Source organism: Sinocyclocheilus rhinocerous, unplaced genomic scaffold, assembly GCF_001515625.1.
Source record: "Sinocyclocheilus rhinocerous isolate Xijiao unplaced genomic scaffold, SAMN03320098_v1.1 scaffold2773, whole genome shotgun sequence".
In the NCBI taxonomy this organism is placed as follows: Eukaryota; Metazoa; Chordata; class Actinopteri; order Cypriniformes; family Cyprinidae; genus Sinocyclocheilus; species Sinocyclocheilus rhinocerous.
In genome coordinates this window covers 299,646-320,683 of record NW_015663019.1, presented here as the reverse complement: position 1 = coordinate 320,683, position 21,038 = coordinate 299,646, and the positions used below count along the sequence as shown (strand labels likewise).

The 21,038-nt window shown below is 37.7% G+C and overlaps 1 protein-coding gene and 1 long non-coding RNA gene across 2 annotated transcripts in view; both read left to right on the top strand.

The window, feature by feature from the left end:
- Positions 1–9,471: 9,471 nt before the first annotated feature.
- On the top strand, positions 9,472–10,205 carry LOC107728738 (uncharacterized). The gene is made up of 3 exons (XR_001638504.1): positions 9,472–9,540; positions 9,733–9,792; positions 10,017–10,205. It is a non-coding gene; the product is annotated as an uncharacterized LOC107728738 (long non-coding RNA).
- An 8,719-nt stretch (positions 10,206–18,924) lies between these two features.
- LOC107728737 (uncharacterized) overlaps positions 18,925–21,038 on the top strand; it is a 3,310-nt gene continuing 1,196 nt past the window's right edge. Inside the window, exons 1-5 of the mRNA XM_016539026.1 lie at positions 18,925–19,039; positions 19,357–19,708; positions 20,468–20,562; positions 20,661–20,731; positions 20,848–20,913. Of these exons, the coding sequence (XP_016394512.1) occupies positions 18,943–19,039; positions 19,357–19,708; positions 20,468–20,562; positions 20,661–20,731; positions 20,848–20,913 (681 nt within the window). The 5' untranslated portion in view covers positions 18,925–18,942. The remainder of the gene's footprint in view (positions 19,040–19,356; positions 19,709–20,467; positions 20,563–20,660; positions 20,732–20,847; positions 20,914–21,038) is intronic.

Here is a 21,038-nt window from a genome sequence, read left to right as displayed (position 1 = left end):
GTGTGTATAGATTTTTTTTTTAATGAAGTATTACAAAAACAAACCTTTATGTTGATAAGAGAAGCAAAATGTTCTATTTTGAGATGATAACGTGCCATTTGAACATGATTGCGGTTCTGCCGTGTCTGACTGAATGTTGTGGAGGTGTTGTGTCGAGGCCACATTAAGAGCCGCCCCGTTCCTGACAGTATTATGTGGCTTTGGCAGCTGTGTAGCATGTGTATGTGCATGATGGGACAGCCTCTGTGCCCTGTCTGTCTCTGTGGAACACTTCCCATGTATATTTTTCAGAATGAAAAGAATCAGAATGACTCTGTCGTACAATTTCTAGATAATCAAAAAAAATCAAACCATGTACACTGTCGTTCAAAGGTTTTGGGTCGGTAAGATATTTTTGAAAGAAATTAATAATTTTATTCATCAAGGATGCATTAAACTGATCAAAAGTGAGAGTAAAGACATTTATAATGTTACAAAAGATTTCTATTTCAAATAAATGCTGTTCTTCTGAACTTTCTGTTCATCTGTGAATCCTGAAAAATAAAATGTATCAGTTTCCACAAAAATATTGTGCAGCACAACTGTTTTCAACATTGATAATAATCAGAAATGTTTGTTGAGCAGCAAATCAGCATATTAGAAGAGAATTAATGTATAGAAATTTATATAATTCACATATTCTTATTCTGTGACAACTTATTTACATTATGTAATGTTTTGCTTGTTTTTTTAAGTTGTGAACATTTTGGGACTTTTTATTTAGAAAACAAAACAAAAGGTTTTTTATATATATATATTAACTCTACAGACATTAGTGACGGAGAGTGGCATGAATGAATGAAAGTGAAGCTCAGATTATAATATACTGTTCAGATGACCAAACGTCTTTCTGAAAAACACTTTCTGTAGACAACAACTCACTGAAACAGTTCTGAAAGTTGTGATGTTTGACCTGAAGTTTCATCCGTGCTGAATTCAGGAAGGGTTTGTCCCAATAATAACCACACACAGCGCTTTTGGGCCACTGGAGGGTAAGAGCAGAAGACTGAACATGGCAAACTCTGTGTGCTTAATTCACACTACATTCACACTCTAAACTGCTTTAGAGCCTAAGCATATCCCATCATTCATCATTCATCACCTGCAGGAACTCACCGCCCTAGTAACAAAGTCATATATTTAAAACACATTTATTGCATAAGTATAGTTCAAATCTATTAACATATTTATTGACATATCACTCCAAACGCACTGATATAAAATTATAAACTTTATTTGGAGTACTGCTTGTGCACAATGCACATTTCTTAATATTAAGCCTAAATGTATTTTAATGTCACTATTGATGAGAATTGTATGATCTTTGAATAATATGAAATGCAAGGTATTTGAAGTGTACCTGAAGTGTACTTGCAATAGTTCCACTTTAGCTCAATCAAGGACAGGTGCATCTCAATAAATTAGAATGTCATGGAAAAGTTCATTTATTTTTGTTGAGATAGTTAATTGGTGGGTTTTTGTTAAATGTGAGCCAAAATCATCACAATTAAAATAACCAAAGACTTAAACTACTTCAGTCTGTGTGCATTGAATTTATTTAATACACGAGTTTCACAATTTGAGTTGAATTACTGAAATAAATGAACTTTTCCACGACATTCTAATTTATTGAGATGCACCTGTATACTTCAGTTGGACTTCAGCACTACTTCCACACAGTTAAAGTGCATTAAGTACAAAATTAGTTGTTCCAATTTAGCAGGTTTTAAGTAAACCAAAAGTACAATTGCAGGGTATTTTTATTTTGTGTTTGTAGTATACTTAGCATGAAATAAACTTATTTCAAATACTGTACATTTTAGTATATTTCTTTTTCACCAGGGATGTTGAGGAATTTAATTAGATATCGCAAATAATGTGTGTAGTGTTGAACTTTGATACAGAGATGAGTATGTGCACTTTTGTAAAATGTTTATCACTTAATTAAAAGCACCACAATTAAATTGTGTCATAGATAGAGACAACTGAACAATAGTTTAGAAGTTTATTTTAAAGTACAATGAATTAAATGTACAACGTGTGCTACTTAGATTTTTACACCACTATGTTGTAAGTGTGTCACCGTTGCATAACTGAAAGTCATACACCCTTGCGGTTTTCACGTCCACTTGAAAATATGGACCAAATACAGGAAATACGTCACGTAAGTAAGTGGCCAAGCGCAGAGACCGCAAGTGTGAGAATCAGGACAGACCCAATGTCACCTTTTGCATCAAGTTCCAGTAAAGTCTCTTTTAGGAAGTTTTGAGTTATTTACATGAAAAAGGTAATTCCATGTAATCCTGTTTAAACTGCATTGCACAGATCAATTAAGAAACACCAGAGAAATTCTCAGTAGCATTATGTCGATGAAATGTCTGTTTTCCTGAACTCATTAAAAGTCCCACAGAAGTTGAATAAGTTAATCGGGGTCTGAACCCAGTAGCTGCTCACTTTAGATTGTTCTGACGCACAGAACGAAGAGACCACCACTTTTAGTAACTGACCTAGAACACGGTGATCGCTCATCAAAGCCTGTGTTTTCTAGAGAACCCATAATTCCACGCTGCACACAGACTTTAATGAGATCAGATGAATCTGTCAGACCACTCTCTGTGAGAATCAGGACAGACCCAATGTCACCTTTTGCATCAAGTTCCAGTAAAGTCTCTTTTAGGAAGTTTTGAGTTATTTACATGAAAAAGGTAATTCCATGTAATCCTGTTTAAACTGCATTGCACAGATCAATTAAGAAACACCAGAGAAATTCTCAGTAGCATTATGTCGATGAAATGTCTGTTTTCCTGAACTCATTAAAAGTCCCACAGAAGTTGAATAAGTTAATCGGGGTCTGAACCCAGTAGCTGCTCACTTTAGATTGTTCTGACGCACAGAACGAAGAGACCACCACTTTTAGTAACTGACCTAGAACACGGTGATCGCTCATCAAAGCCTGTGTTTTCTAGAGAACCCATAATTCCACGCTGCACACAGACTTTAATGAGATCAGATGAATCTGTCAGACCACTCTCTCTCTCTCTCTCTCTCTCTCTGTGCAGTTTAGGAGATCAGCATCACAAATGCAACTTCTTTCAGTTTTATTACTAAAGAATGCATGTGCATCTTTACTGAAACGTTCTTTAAATATTTTCTTTTATGTTCCACAGAAGAAAAAGTCATAGCAGCTTGGAACGACATGAGGGTGAGGATCGAAGACAGAATTCATATTTTGATGATTTAAAACTGTTCTGCTCTTCTGTTGCCACATTGACTTCAACACATTTGTATATAGTCCTGCTATTTTCTTTGATTGCAGTATGTGATATGACCGTGGCGCTTGTCTGCTTGAGCCACTCTGACCAAAACAAGAAGTGTGAATGTCAGTTCTTAAGAAAAAGCCCGTTTCCCAGAGCCAGCGACTGAGACAGACCTTTCATCAGATGACCACAAATTCAAGCCTAAAGAGGTCTTAAATCAGAGCAGAAAGTCATGGCATTAAATCTAGCTTATATTTTTCTCAGTCTTTGTTATTTCCAAAACAAATATCTAAATGTCCTTACATCAAGATACATTTACCTACAGATAAATACCTGTCAGTGGGAAATTAAAACCTAATTTTTCCTTTGAATTTAGTAGATTTTTTAAGTCCATTTTGAATTTCTTCTTAAGTAAATGTCTCTTGATTTAAGAATATTTTGCATTTGTTCTAGAAAACAAGAACAAGTGCTGAAGAAGAGCAGGTACAGTAAAAGTTATGATTATTTCCATATTCTAGTGGTCGTGAACCCAGTATAGAGATCTGATGGAAGTTGTGTTTTTAATCTTTGAAGTGTTGCTAATACAACTCATTGTGTTCCCTAGGCATCTACATTTATAGACACTGTACTGACATATTGTATTCCCTTCAATTTATTTCTATTTTCTTTTCTCTGTCTTTAAAATGTCTTAAGTTTACCTTCCTGAAACCTGCAGAAACCCTGAGTTTGCCGCAGATCTTGTTTTAAGTCATGAATTGGAAAAACCCCATTATTAAAAACCATAGGAAAATCACAAATTTACACCTAACAGACTGTTTACTTCACACCAAAAACTCATAATCACCCTCCACTTCAAGTGTTATTCTTCCCTTTTTGACTAATTTCCCAGTAGATGAATGTGAAATCATGGGAACCACAGAAGTCATATGTCATATTATCAGGCATCCATGACACATTTGTTGTTCATAGTTAAAGTCAAGTTGCCATAGCGCTTTATACAATACTGATTGTGTCAAAGCAGCTTTAGTGTCAAACGGGAAAATAGTTTGTCAATAATGCAAGAAGACAATATAAAACACTCAGTTTATCAGCTAAAGTCAGTTCATTGATGATTCAGTGATGTCATCTTCCAGTACAGTTTAGTTCTCTTCAAATATTGCCAGATATTAAGTGTCCTCAACTAAGCAAGCCAAATGTGACAGTGGCAAGGAACCAAAATGAAGAAAAAAACTTTTTTAATAAAGTGTATAAGGTTGTAACATTTTGAGTCTAAATATGGTGTATTAATTAATACAAGGTGCCATTACTCTTACAGTGGTTTATTGGAATACCTGTCTCCAAAAAGGAAAATTCTGTCATTATTTGCCCTTATTTTGTTCCAAACCTGTTAGCTGTTTATTTTTCAGTTCATACTGGAACAATAAAAGGAACCCATAACATCATTTCATCCATTTCCCTGGAAATATTCCAATATTTCTTCTGAAGCCATTTATAGCTTAGTGTGCCAAACAGAGTCAAATTCGGTAACAAGTTGTTTAGTCTAGGGTCGTTCATGCGACCCTCCACTCAGAATTCACATCACAGTATAAAAAAGCACTTAACACCGCACGCTCTAGTTACCTGTTTGATACTGTTTGCCATTCTGTACTGCTATCTCGTTTGTCGGAGATCGGCATTACTGATACTGTCTTACAGTGGCTGGGTTCATATCTCTCATGCAGGCAACAGTTCATTAGCATCGATAAATTGAAATCTTATTCTGTCACTTTTTCTCGTGGAGTGCCTCAAGGATCTGTCCTTGGTCCACTTCTATTCTTAATCTACATGCTTTCTCTGGGTCAGATCATCCAGTCAAAAAATCTGCCCACATTACTCCGGTTTTACAGCAATTACATTGGCTCCCTGTCACCTAACATATTCAGTTTAAGATTCTTGTTTTAGTTTTTAAGGCCCGTCATCAGGGTGCGAACTACGGGGGAGCTAGGGGGAGCTCGGCTCCCCTTATTAAGACATGGGCTCCCCTGAAAACGGGATTTGTGAAATTTTGGGGGGTCTCAAAAAATATTGACAATGTGTTATTTTGATGTGCAATTTCAGTTTTGTGTAATGTGATCATCGTGGATTATTATGTGTAAAATTGCAAAAATATCATTCATTCATGCATGACGGCAATTTAAACCTAATTCACTTCACCCCCCCCCCCATAAAAAAACAAAACAAGTGGGCTCCCCCAAAGTCCACGGTATAGTTCGAACACTGCCCGTCATGGTTTAGCACCTTCTTACCTTCCTGAATTAATTCTCCCCTATGTCCCTGCCCGTACTTTGAGATCGAGCTCTTAAAATTGGCTTGCAGTACCTAAATTCCGGCTATCTAGTGTGGGTGGTAGGGCTTTCTGCATTTCCGCTGCCAAGCTCTGGAATAAACTACCACAAGGTCTCCATGTTATCACTTCACTCCAGACCTTTAAAACTGCTCTCAAAACTCACCTATTTACAATGTTTCTTAATTAATTGCTTGCCTTAATTTTCTGTTCTATGCTTGTTTTGTAACTTATCTTGTATATTGCATATTATTTCACCTCTGTCTGCTGGTTGGCTGTTCATGTGTTGTATACTATCTGTTATTTACCTTATGTAAAGTGTCCTTGGGTGTTTGAAAGGCGCTATATAAATAAAACATTGTATTTTTATTATTATTATAGTATGACTATGAACTGAATCTGTCTGTTTAAAAGAACAATTTGTGCACATTTTAGTGGCACAAAAATCTAAAGAGAAACAAAGTTTTGTGGTTTCCTGTTTCATCACTGTAAAAAAAAAGAAGAAGAAAAAAAGAAAAGTGTATTTTTTGAGAGTTGTAAATAAGACAAAGATTGAAGTGCATTTCATAAGAAAATATCCTGTTTTTCTAGTTCAAAAGTTCATGTTTAATTCAATGTGTTATTTGGTGTTTCTTTGTAATTGAGCATTTTACAAGCAATTTCTGAGTGAAAATTGTTTCTACACTAATTTTTGTTTCTCAGTGCAATTGTGATTTTAATGATCTATTCTGTGCCTTTCATAAAGCTCTAAAGAAGACTCGGTCTGAAAATCCTTTTTGTTGATTTTATGCTAAGCAGGATATTTTATATATTTTTTGTCTGTATACCAAGAATATGTTAGATCAAATATTTTAACCCTATGATATTAAATGAATAAATATAAATGTAATTTAAAATAATCAGAAAAATCTTTAAGCTTCCTGAACCAGAAACACAGGCGACATGTTCTGTTGTGACGAAGCAAATGCTATAGTGGTAAAACTCATTTCAGCCGCTAACCTCGTTCTGCTCGCACATCAACAACAATGATTCTCTGTGTCCTTATTTACATGCTTTTCAACATCTCAGGTGAGTCGATTATGATTTTCCTTCATCTTATTGACTGTAAAATGCAGTTCTCTTCAGTTTTTGCAATGATCTGTGTCAGTTTAACAGTATTTATCTCATTGCTTTAGGTGCACAAGATGTCCAAACAGTCAGTCAAGTGTCTGTCCAAGAAAGAAGATCTATCGTAATCCCTTGTTGGTATAATCGTGCTTATGTAAATAATGTTAAGTATCTGAGTTTTGGAGATCACTGGACCTTTAGTAAATACATAGAGTTTTCAGATGGGAGAGAGAAACATGAGACAGTTTCTGTCTCAGATAACAAATCATCTAGCATTGTGAGTATTGACATGAGGAATATTCAGCAGACCCAAAGTGGGACGTACTGGTGTGCGATTGATGGACCTAGATCTCATATTCAAAACGGATTCAACTTAAAGGTCACAGCAGGTGAAATTGACCAGATATAATTATAAAATATTTGTAATATTTTTCAGTGACTTTTTTCCACATCTTCTTGTTCTTTCGTTCTCATGTCTAGGTATTGCTGGTCTCTATGTTCAGGATCAGATGCTGGCTGGTTTTGAAGGCGGTAGTGTTACCGTCGCCTGCTATTATCATTTGCCTAGGAAAACTGGTATAAAGTGGTGTAAGCTTACGGGGAACTGTGTGTTAGAGCCAGGTGGGCTCTTGGATGGGGCGTCAGTGGAGATCAGGAACAGTAATGGAGTGGTGAGCGTGAGCGTGAGCCGACCGAAGAAGGAGAACACGGGATGGTACTGGTGCTCAGTGAGGGAACTACAAATGCCTGTTCATATCACTGTATCTACAAGAGAAGAAACCTGTGCCAGCACACCCGAGACAACCTCCAGCCAGCCCCCGTAAGATTACTTCACATTTACAATGAAATTCTAGCTGTTGTTTGCTTTGTCTCAGCTCTAAATGATCTCTCAGGACAACCAGCTCTGTGAAATCCACAGGAAGCTTCACATCTGCTCAAATGCCTCGGTAAGAATCTGTTCATTTATGTTTGCAGTCATGAAAGCACAGTCCGATGGTTATTCTGACCAGTAAAATAGTTTCAAGCATCTCAAAATGCTCAGCATGGCAAAGTTTGGTTAGTGTTTTTTCAACATGCCTGAATCAAGGCAAATTTCTCAAAAAAGTATCAAGCAACATTAGTCAGTTTCTTCTGTCTGGCCTCTATAACCTTAGTATATTAAGATATAATGGACCCTTTTTCACAGACTGTGATGATGTGTTTTAATGGTCATCAGCATCGCAAATCCTGCAATGTTTTTTATGTTTTCAGTTTTAAAAACTTATATGCACATTAATATTTATGTTATAAAACGGATAGTTCCGGTGCTTGATTCTGATTGGCTGAGCTGCGTTCGAAGCTGTTGTAAATGACTCTACAAAGTAACACACCTTTGTTTACGTTTGTCTGTTGCTCGGCAACCACTTTGTTGCAACCACAACTGTTTCTGAGGAGCTACATTGTTTGGTGGAAGAATACTGTTTTTATTAATATCATTACACTTTATTTGCTCTGTTTTATTTTGTGAAACCTTACTACGTATATGGAATAACCGTTTTATAAAAGCAATAACCCCCGTGAAGCCGTGGTTTACAGTGAATTTATAACAGCTAAGGGGTTTTACGCAGTCCGCTTCGCGTCACACTTAGCTGTTATAAATTCACTGTAAACCACGTCTTCACGGGGCTGATTGCTGTATTACCTTTGCATCAAATTACAAAAAACGAGTTACCGCTGCTGTGAGGGTTGTGTCTAATGCAGCGTCTCTGCGAGAGATGGTAAATGTGACATCGTTTTCTCTTCTGACTGCCGTTATCAGTCTCTCTCTATTTGTTTCTCTCTTTTTGAAAGTTGTGAAAACGCTATTGTGGAGTTGTTCTTTTGCTATTCGAGGAAATGGGAACACAAAAATATATATTTGATGTAGTCTCCCATTCACTGCTATAGAAGTTTACCCAACTATGACGACTTCTGCTGCTGAGAAACCCGCAATTTTTTATTTGTTAATTTTTGTTTTAGCTATTTTCTTACATGTAGCTAAACTAAAGCTCTTAGAAGTTTAAGGTTTTTTATAATTGATTTTATTTCAGTTACTGTTTATGTTATTTCAGGCATCTTTTAAATGGTTTTAGTTAACTAGAATAACCCTGGTTTGAAAAAAAAGTTCAGAGAAATATAAAAACATAAATATAATCTGCTGTGTAGTTATTGTATATATTAAGGCACAATATTAATACAATGCAGTATTGTACAATAATAAAGTCTAACTATAATGATGTTACTAATTTAATCAGAAGTAACAAATGTATGAGAAATATCAATTAAAACTACGTTTGTGTGAGTTTCTCACTCGTCCTTCTCGCAGCTCCAGAGAGAGACCTCTGTTATTGTGGCTGATCATTGTGCTGGTGTTTAGTATGATATTGAGCTGTGGCGCAGTGCTTGTGATCACGCTCTGCAAAACCAGTGAGTCATTTAGCCAATTTACTCAGCCTATACATTACTTATTACAATCAATATGAAATTATTCATTCATATTTATGCTCTTTTTTTTTTTTTTTGCAACAAATGAGCAGAGCGAGTGTTGTCAAGAAGTACCAGCTTAAGGAATCTCAGAGTAAATTAGTTTTTATTATATCTCACCATTACTTGTTATTCAAATAATGTATTGCCTTCTTCTATATGTCCTAAAGAGTGAGGCCTGGCTTATGTCGGCTCTGATTAAGGATGTGCATGAGCTTTAGATGTTATGTGAACATTTCTGTTGTTTTTTCACTGCAGTCACACACTGAGAATACATACGCTGAGACTACCTGTGAAGGACCGCTGGCTCAGGTACTGTCTGAAGCCTTCAAAGAATACAGGGTTAAAGAGACTCAGAAACACACAGCACTGGAATCCACTTTGCTTCTGTCCTGGGATTTTCCTTTGCCTCATTCCTGCACAATATGGAATATTTAGCATCTATATTATGAGAGCTTGATGTTCAGTGTGTCTGACCAGGGCTGTGTGTAACGTTTGCTACAGGCGGCTCTCAGAGATGATGAAGTGATCTACTCCACAGTCTCACCTGGATATCTTCATCAGGTAAACTCACTACTGGCTCTACAATAAACCTAGTCAGGTTAGAATCTTACATGGATGAAAGTGAGGCTGTGAGGGACAGACTGCAGTCTTTACAGCAGTACGTAGAGCATACAGGTCCCTCACAACCTCGTTTTCATAATAAGTGAAATATAGTATTACCCTGATTAAAGTCTATATCATAGAACCACCACCATCATATCAACATTTTGTCTCTCCTTTTCTAGACTGTACTCATCATTGGACTCATCATTGGACTGAAATAATAATAATTAGTTACATACCAATGTTTGGGTGTGAGTGTGTGTAGTTTGTTGTATCGTCAAGTTGTTTACCACAGCCTTTATTTTACTCATAAATTGAAAGACACCATTATAAAACCAGCGGCGAATTAGTCTTCCGGGTTCTGACGTCAAACCTGCACCACTCTGTATATATATATATGTGTATATATATATAAACTTGATTTTTTGTTTTAAAAAACACTATGAAATAAATAAATTGATAAGTCAGTATTCTAATAGTGGTGTCTGATAAATATTGCATGCTAAAATTATAATAAAATATTACTTTTCATCTATATACAGTTGTGGTCAAAATTTTGAGTATAATGTTAATTATTTCAAAATTCAATTTACCCCGATCTTCAAATTGAAGAGGTTTTCACCCCCGGCTCTAAATGCATCGTGTTTCCTTCTGCGTCTGAAGCGTCTGTAATAGTCGTGTTTGAGTTCCTCAGGCGTCCTCAGTGCCTTTTATGTGAAATATCTTATTCAGGTCAGTACTAAATAAAAAATAGCATGCATTTTGTATGATCCCTCTTATTTTGGTAATATTATTCTGCAGAGTGTATGCAAAATTTTGACCAGAACTTTAGATGTATTTCTACTCAGTATATCATATATGTATATAGCATATAAATGTGCTGTTTTCAGTGGGTGGTTCACCTCTCTGGTCTAAGGACTGGTGTGTTTTTAGCTCGCTTCATGAACACGCTGTAAGTGGGTCAACTGTAGTAAGATGCAATGGCAAAAACAGGAAGTAAACGTTAGTTCTCAAGAAAATTCCACCACAGACGGCAATAGAGCGACCAGTAGATTTGCTAGCCGAACGCTGGGCCTTCGAGATGAAACCAAGAGTCTAGAGAATACAACAAAGACTTAGTTACACGCTCCATCCAGTCACCTGAGGTGAAGGGCCAGTTGTGGCAATTTTGAAGATTTTGAGTTAGTTCTGAAAGAAGAAAACATGAGAATAAGTGTTCAGATGAGTGGAGTGTGTGAAAGAGCAGCTGTACATCATGTTCTGGCTGAATAGACCTGATGCTGGATTGAAAGTTGCATGAGGAACAAAGATGGGACGGGAAACTGGTTTTGAGCCAGTTTATTTTATGGCTATACCTCACCATACATTTTTTTATCACTGGATCACACATATATATATATATATACAGCATATTTAAAAAGAGATTCCCCCTTTAGTGTTGTGGTTAATTGCTTCAACCTCATTGAAAGGCAGTTTTATCTGCAGATCTGTTTGATCTATAAACAGTATGATGTGAACTTTGGTCAGGTCTGCAGGAGGCCTCACAGACGCAGCTTTTATCAGCAGCATCTTCACGAGGGCGGCTTACTGTGATACGGCAGGAAGGAGGTACAAAGATAGTAGCGCATGCAAATCACATCAAATACTTAGTCTTGCATTATATTTCTTCCATTAACCTAACATGTAGCATTAGAATATTAACTGTGCAATTTAATATTAAAATATGCATTGTGGAGATGGTGTAAAGTGCATGATGTGATTGCATATTAAATGCAGTGACACAAATGCTGTTCCCTCAAATGTGGTGAAATATGTATAGTCATACTAAGATCAGCTCACTCTTACTCTGCCACACTGATGATGGAGACTCTGCTGCTGATGTTCCTCCTCACACACGCTTCAGGTACGACAGGCACTCAATCATGCTGTTTTCTCTCATTGCATTGAGCGGATTTTGGTAACATGTCAGTGTTAAAGTCAGTACTGGTTCGGTGTGTTGCATGCATGTTTGTACAATAGTAACACAATACTGAGCATAATTGTCCTGTCATTTAGCTGTTGAGAAAATGAAATGCAAATAAAAAGTAGAAAATGTTTTTCATATTCATCACCATCAACTTTGCCAAGAACTAGCAGTGTTAATATTTTACAGTCACGTTTCCACATCTCTTTTTATCTACTGTAGAAGAGAACTGAGTTTTCAGCTAAAGCCGAACGGATGCATCATAACTAAGAGGTCAAGAATTAGATGTTTTATCTAATAAGGCATGAGGCTCTATTTTGGTCATTTCATCATGATTCATCAGCATATATATTCTGTGCAATGGTGTGTGCAGCCCGATAGACCACAGACGGGAATTTCTTCGGAAACATTTCAGCAGTAATGGTCTGTCTCTGTCAGTTGCTTAAAATTGCATAATACCAGTGATTCATTCACAATTTTTTGTCATTCTTTTGAGTCGGTTCTGTTTGGTGAATTGGGCAAATGGGTTCACAAAACGGTCTGAATCAGAGTTTAATTCATTCATGGTGATTCATGTGGAGCGGTTTCTTAGGAAAACAGTATCGGGGGGTTTTAATGAAGTACAAACAGCACAGGATCTATAATCAATTGAATGATTTTTAGTCATGTAATGCTTTGGCATAGATGCATTCCGTATTATCGTGTATCTTTAGATGCAGTAGTATAACACTGATGGGAATATGCTTATGTAAAATATTGTATATGAGCTTATGCATAGTGAAGTCTATCCATGTGTGGTTATTTTGTTGAAATGGTGTGGGGATGCAAGCATGTATGTTCAGCAGACTGGGATTTTTGCACAACTTCTGGTGTATGTATGGTTTATACATCTGTAATATTTGCCTTATGAAGTGTTATACCTGAGGCTCTGGTCAGGTTTCAGATCAAATTCTGCGGGTGCCTTTGATAATGCAGAAATTAATCTCAAAATGAAATGATTATTGATGCTTATGTTGTGTGTAAATTCTTTCATGCAGATTCATTTCTCTGTAAAGTGTAAACACTGTGTCTCTGTAACGCTATCAAAACATTACTCCATTTGATAACCGTCATTATTTTTGAGTTTCCATTCATTTGCTGATGTGTTTAAAAGAACAGTTCATCCAAAAATGAAAATTTGCTGACAGTTTACCTCAGGTCATCCCAGATCAGGATGAGTTTGTTTCTTCATCAGGTTTGGAGAAATGCAGCATTGCATCAGTGTCTCAGCAATGGATGCTCTGCAGTGAATGGGTGCCGTCAGAATGAGAGTCCAAACAGCTGATAAAAACATCACAATAATCCACAAGTAATCCACAGCACTCCAGTCCATCAGTTAACATCTGGAGAAGACAAAAGCTGAAACTAATCCAGCATTAAGACGTTTTTAACTAAAATAAATAGAGTCCATAATCCATAATAACGCTTCCTCCAGTGAAAAAGTGCATCTCCTGTTGTCTCTCACATCAAAATCCAGCCACATAGTTGTTTAGAACTGTTGGACTGTTTATTCTTGCAAACCCAAAGGTTGTTAATGCCGAGGAGGTGGTAGTGGGGATACGCTCTTACTGCCTAAAGTGCGTCTCAATTAGCCTCTGACAACCAAGTCCAACTCCTGGCCTTCATGTGTGGTTTAGCATCGAAATCCAGCGGAACTGTTTTCACTAACAGGAGAAGGGGTGAAGGCTAGCCACTGGAACCTCAAAACCAGTTTGCTTCGGGCAGACAGGGCTTGTTAACCTGGAAAGGTAGCTCATCTAAGGAAAACTCTGATCCCAAAGCCTCCACAGCCTTGTGGCTAAACCCAGTTGTGGAAAAAGCTGGAATCGGAGTCACGAAGGCAGTTCAGGGCTGTTTACAGCTCAGCTCTGGCAACTCCTGGGATGGCATCAAAACCAAGCTGTATCTGCTCTTGCCCTTCCCTTGGATCTTTTGATGATGTGGATAGGGGGGACCTGCTGCGTGGGTAACAGCTCATCCTTTTACCCAGGCGTTGCTCACTGGAGAGGCCACTCCAGCTTCGCTATTTCAGTGTCGGAACAACACGGGAAGCATCAGTCTACTGGTTATAAGTCTACTGCTTGATTGGCATAGAGCAAGACGCCAGGGGTTGCTTCCGACAGTGGGAGAGATAATTGCATCTCATTGGGTAGCAACGCCCGGCTCAAGCTGGAGTTGGTTGCTACCTCACCACGGTCCGCAAAGCTGGGTGCGTTGGTTTTAGGGTGAAAACCTGACAAGCGGATCGATAACTACAGGCAACAGGAAAAAGAAAGAAGATAAGTCATGCAAGCTTAAAGCTAGGCACTTGGAACGTAAGTATCATCAAGTCTTTCCACAACAACATGAAGGGAACTGTTGTCTTTGACGGCTCAATCTCTGAGGCTTTTGATATATGAGGTGGAGTGAAACAGGGATGTGTTCTAGCTCCCACATTGTTTGGTATTTTTTTCACCGTCTTGCTGAAGCACGCTTTTGGGTCTGCTACTGAAGGGATCTACTTTTGCACAAGATCAGATAGAAAGCTCTTTAAACTTTCCAGACTAAGAGCAAAGAACAAAGTCCAGATTAGGTGTTTAATATACCTTCAGTTTGCCGATGATGCAGCTGTCACCACACATTCTGCTGAGGATCTGCAGCAGTTGAGGAACTGCTTCAGCAAGGCATGCCAAGAGTTTTGGCTCACCATCAACCTAAAGAAAATGCAAGTCGTGGGACAAAACATAAATCCTCCAACCAGCATCTTAATCTCCAACTACAAACTTGACATTGTACACGAGTCTTTGTACCTGGGATCCTCTATTTCTGACTCGCTCTCTCTTGACACTGAGCTAAACAGGCGCATTGGGAAGTCTACCACAACCATGTCCAGACTGACAAAGAGAATATGGACAAATGATAAGCTGACGACAGCACACCAAAGTCCATGTCTACAAGGCTTGTGTGGTGAGCACGGTCCTCTACAGCAGTGAGTCATGGACCCTGCATGCTCGACAAGAAAGTAGGTTCAACACCTTTCACTTGCGTTGCCTCTGTTGCAATTGCATCGTCCTCGAGAGAGCTGGGTCTCGTCCATGTACACCCTTTTCAAGCAGAGACACATGCGATCTTCATCCGGCGTGATCCATGGTCTCTTGAGACTGACTGAGGCCTATATGCTTGCAAACGGTGCTCAATCTGTGCATATCTCTCTCCTGATTCAGACTAAATTACTTTTTTTCAATGGAGAAAGCAATATGAATAGAGGACTCATATTTTAGCTAAGTTAAAATGCCTTGATTACTTGTAGATTATTGTGATGTTTTAATCAGATGTTCTGACGGCACCCATTCACTGCAGAGGATCTATTGGTGAGCAAGTGATGGGATGATACATTCCTACAAATCGTTTTCATTTTTAGGTAACCTATTCCTTTAATGATATGCTTTAATAAGATCTTTAGTGGAATTATTTATTTTATTGTTGATTTTAATATTTATTTTTTCTTTCACAGGAACTCAGGAGATCCATACAGTCAGTAAAATATCTGTTCAAAAACAACAAACGATCACAGTCCCGTGTTTATATGTTCAGAAATACGCCAATTACCCAAAATACATGAGCTCTGGAGGTGTTTGGATCTTCAGTCATTACGTATCGCACAGCAGAATGTCTGTTGTGGATAATCAAGCAGAAAATGTGTTTACGGCGACACTGAGAGAAGCTGAAGTGAGGGACTCTGGCACGTACTGGTGTGCTGTTACCGTGTCTGGATCTGATCCACACGCACATCTTTACCTGCAGGTTACAGAAGGTATCATTGATTCTGTGCAGCATTATAAACCAAAGTTTTCCTCTCAGATTCCAGAATGTGCAAAAGCAGAAAAGAAATAGACTTTGTCTCTGACCTTTTCTCTCACATGTCTAGCTGAAGCAGGGCTCCGTGTCTCCAGTCAGACTGTGTCAGGTTATGAGGGTGGTAACGTCACCATCCGCTGTCGCGGCGCTTCACACTGGTGTAGGATCAGGGGATCTTGTGTTGGGAGAGATGGAGGATCTCTAGAGAGAACTGCAGTGATGTGTGATGATGCTGATGCTCTGAGAGTGACGCTGTGGCAGCTGAAGACAGAGGACAGTGGATGGTACTACTGCTCTAATGAGGATTCACAGATGCCTGTTCATGTTACTGTGATGGAGGCCCTAGATATTACACAGTTTACAACTAACCCCTCTGAGAGCACACCACCACTCAGTGCAGACAGGTAAGCGATTGTGTTCATTTAATCAGAGCACTCGTTAGCAGTGGACTGACCTCATCTGATCAAGCTTTCATTCGTTCTTATTGCATGACTGGACTTCAGGCGGTTGCTGTGGCTGCTCATTCTGGGAGCGATGCTGCCCATTATTACAGTCTGCGGAGCTGTGATGCTGATCAAAGCAAGGAACAAGAGAAGTACGTGATTTCATGATTTGATTAGTAAGACAAAGCAATGACAGCGTATGTACAGTATTACATGTGTGTGTATCTGCAGAACAAAGAGCTGAAAGCTCAAATCTTCATGAAGGCATGAGCAAACAACAACTGCCCAAAGTAGGTGAAGCACAGCTCTCACATTCACAATACTGTCCGCTTTTGATCACTGTTCACCACTACTGTTAGTATTAATATTATTAATTTCATTTTTATAGGGAACTGGGAAAAACAGGGAGGTTGCGTGTGAAAATCTCTATGAAATCATGACTGGAATTAAACAAAACACTCAGGTACTTTTTTTTTTTTTGCTTGCATTTGTAGCATTCACATACTTGCACTATAAACAGTTGTTGTTATTATTAATTTATATATGTATTTTCATAGGGAAATGGGAAAAACAATGAGGTTGCATGTGAAGATCTCTATGAAACCATGACTGGAATTAAATAAAACACTCAGGTACTTTCAGTTATTCATTTATTTTAATATGGATTTTATATCTCTCTTACAATATATTAATATGGGTTAATATAATATGTAATATAATAATATAATATTAATATGTCTAACTGTATTTTTGTTTTGTTTTGTCTTGTTTTGTTGTGTTCTTGTGGTAGTTGACTGCAACCGATAATAAAAACATATATGCATCTATGGTCAGAAAAGTGAAAAAGTGAAATATATAAACAGTCTTAGGGTTTTTATAATGTTTGTTTGTGTTAATCAGAGTTTTATAAAATCAGATGTGTGTAACTCAAGTAAACCGATAGCATTAGTTTTATTCAGTTTGACTCTGTGATTGGAAAAATAAGTAATATGAATAATCTTTTTTTTAAAACCTTATATAATGTTGTAGGTCAATTTCACCCCCTTTTTAAAATTTTTTTTGAAGTTGTGTGACTGTTTCTCATTTAGGGACATGAACATGCCCACGAAGGTTCAACACCCTGAGTTGTGTGTACAGAGTTTGTATATTGCAATATAAATCACATGTTTATTTCGAGATGCTAATTTCATTCCATTTTTAGCTCCGCAAAGAACCTTTTAGCAAACAGTCTTCAGTCAGAACCTTTTTATAAAGAACCTTTTGTGGAATGGAAAGATTCAATGGATGCTAAAGTTTCTTCACGGACCCATCGATGCCAGTAGAGGACGTTTATTTTTAAGAGTGTGGCGTTGCTAGTGCCATGCTCGATTATTTGAGCTTCAGGAAAGCACGCACAAAACAAAACAAAACAAAAAAAGCATTTCAAATAAAAAAAGAAATACTGTTTATAATAGTCATATTTTGTGAAAACAAAAGTTGTTAAATACAGTGTTAAAAATACTATTTTTGTAACATATGAGAAGTAATGTTAAAGGTTTTTACTGTTATACCTGAATAATTTTTTGTATCAAATCCAATGAAGGATCTGGAAAATAATGATTGTACCCGGAATTTTAATTTTAACATAACTGTATTGTGTTCTACATACAAAAAAGATAGCATGCATACAGACGTGAGCAAATAGTGACAGAAATTGTATTTTTTTTCGGTGAACTGTTTCTTTGACATGTAACCCAGTCTGTCTGTCTGCTGTGTCTCAGTTTGTGCTTGAGCTCATGATGGCTCCGGTGAGAGTCGTCCAGAGCTCTGAGGCTTTGTTTTCATCAAGTGGAAAACTGGGGGTGTAAACATAGTGCTTATTTCTTCTTTTCTTTTTTTTTGTAATTCCTGAAAAGACTTTATAGACAAAAAGCCATCGGTCGGTCTGTCTCTGTCAGTGTTAATGCTGTTTTCATTATTGCTTTAGAGGGAATCTGTCATAGTGGTTTCACCTGACTTAAATCTGTTATAAATAAATAAGCAGTTTTGTCACACTAAACACAAATACTCTTGCAATACTCTGTGGCGCTGCGTGCGGGAGGGTGAGTCAGGCCAGAGCTGCAGAAAAACAGGAACTAGAGATGAGAAAAGAGCAGATTTCACATGCGTTCCCATCGAACATCTTCACAGTGACCCAGCCATGGATCTGAACTGTCTTCTCTTCATCTGCAGCTTCATCAGACTCTCAGGTGAGACCAACTACAGATCTGTGCTGCTGTCTGGCAAGCATCCGTACTGTTGAATAATCTTAAGATTGTCATGTTTATGCAAAGCTGCAAGACTACTGAATTTATAAAGAGTAAACCGTAGGGAACAAAAGTCAGAGACTAAATTGAAAATCTGGGATTTAAAAAAAACAATGTTTCAGGATTATTATTTTTTTTTAAAGGTAACATTTTTATTAAATATATAAAATATTTGACACTGTTTTTGGATCAAATTGTTATTTTAATATGTTTATGAATATTATATATTTTTAATAAATATGAAATTAAATGTGTTAAAATGCATAAAAAGCCACAGATTTTGGATTAATCAATCCATTATTTTAATATACAATATTTATTTTTTGAAGGTGCGCAGGACATCACTACGGTCAGGCAGGTATCTGTTCGGAGAGGACAGTCTGTCATAATTCCTTGTTTATATCATCAGAAATATGCATTTTCATGCAAATACTTGAGCGTTTGGCTATCGAGTGATTATGTGGAGCTCTCAGACCAGAGTTGTCATTACAAATCAGTGTTTATCTCAGATGACACGAAAGATCACATCTTCACCGTCCGCATGGATAACGTCCAGGAGTCTGGCTATTACTGGTGTGCCATTCATATTCCTTCAGCTTTTGATAAACGGGCAGGGTTTTTCTTGGACGTCGCAGCAGGTGAGACCATCATACAGTTATCTGAAGCTCTCTGATGTCAAGCTGAATCTGTACAAACTCATAAACGCGAGGGTAAATGACAGAAATGGTATTATTCTTAAAGGAATACTTCAGCCAAAAATGAAAGTGTGGTCATTCTAGAATGTAGCTGAGTTTGTTTCTTCATCAGATTTGGAGAAATGCAGCATTGCATCACTTGCTCTGCAGTGAATGGGTGCCGTCAGAATGAGAGTCCAAACAGCTGAGCACATTTTCAGCTATTCCTTTAACACACTGCTAACTGAGTGTCAAACTGATGTTTTCTATGCAATTTCTAGACTCTCCGAGACTTCACGTGAACTCTCAGCATGTGACGGGATCTGAGAATGGCAGCGTTACCATCAGCTGCTACCATCAGGGAGGACAATATGGTGTAAAATGGTGTAAGTTTGGAGGTCAGTGCATTACAGGAGCGTCTGGGAGGTTAGACGGAGCCTCGGTTGAGATCAGATACGGTCTGAGAAACACGACTGTGAGCATGAGCCGACTGAAGAAGGAGCACACGGGATGGTACTGCTGCTCGACAGAAGAGCTGCAGATGCCTGTTCATATCACTGTCCATCAGAAGAAGAGCAGAAAGAGTCCGGTTACAGCAGAGTCTGATCAGATCTCAGCCAGCGCTCGCAAACGGTGACGATCCTTTAATATAACGGCTCATTTACTCACACTCATGCTGGTCCAAACTCACACGACTGTCTTTCTTCAGGGCAAAACTTTTCAGCCTTTTGACCTAAAATACATACTTAAATTCCCACTGAGATAGCAAGTTAATATTTCACATTTTCATGTTCACGGCTCTCTGAAGTCAGGTAATGCTCACATGACATGCAGGAAAACAAATAAAATATGAATCTTTTTTTAGTGAGTGCTTTACTTGATTTATTTTTACATTTTATTATTTATTTATTTTGATCTTTCTTATTTATTTTTGATATTATTGATCATGTCCAAGCCGCTCTTTACCATATAATGAAAGCATATAGTGGCCATATGGTGTCAAAATAAAAGTCTTCTGAGCTCATATAATGACTTCAGTGTGAGGAAAAGGTCATTATTACAAGTTATGTGGGCTGCTTTTATGGTTCCTTTTTGGATACTATTTTGATTTAATGCATTTGTTTTAAGAAAAAGAGCAGCGTGAACATTTGTCAGAATATCTGCTTTCGTGTTCTTCAGAAGAAATAAGGACATACAGGTTTGGAACGACATGAGAGAGAGTAAATGATGATAGAATGATAATTTTTGTGTGAAATGTTCCTTTAAACCATTTATGTCCATTTGAGAATTTGCAGCTTTCCAGAACTATTCACTTTGACGTGATGCTGTGTTTGAAGTATGTAGGCAGTTATTCAGAAGATAAAATCCTTTCGCTATTCTGTTGTATTTTAGGACAGCTGTTTTATTTCTGTTGCCTGTGATTTTGGAGATTCTCCTGATCATAGTCATTTACTTGGCACTGAAACTGGCTAGGTTTTGCAAAAAAAGTAAGTTGTTTACTTGCATCTATAGTTCTGTGAACATATGTGAAGTCACTGTATTATTTTCACAGTATGATGATGTTTCTATGCACCTGCTCTTTTAGGATTCTTCCAGTCTGTGCATGAAGCAGAGGAAGGTCAGTACGTGACGATGCACAGGAAACAGTCCTCGCGTGTGAGTTCAGCAGCAGTACTGTAATAGATCAGGGAAAACCCTGTACTCCGTTACATTCAGAGGAACAACAGATTGGACAATTTCAAAGAAAGCTCTATTTCTGTTTTCAATGACAGTCACATGGCCGTTCTGCTGCTGAAGGAGTGTATGAAAGTATGGCTGGACGCAAAACAAACAGTGAGGTGTGCATACCAAGGATTTCCCTTTATATTTTTGCCTTTCATACTATAGTAAAACACTGCTGAAGAACACTGAAATACCTGTTTATGAGTGTGTGTGTGTGTGTGTGTGTGTGTGTGTGTGTGTG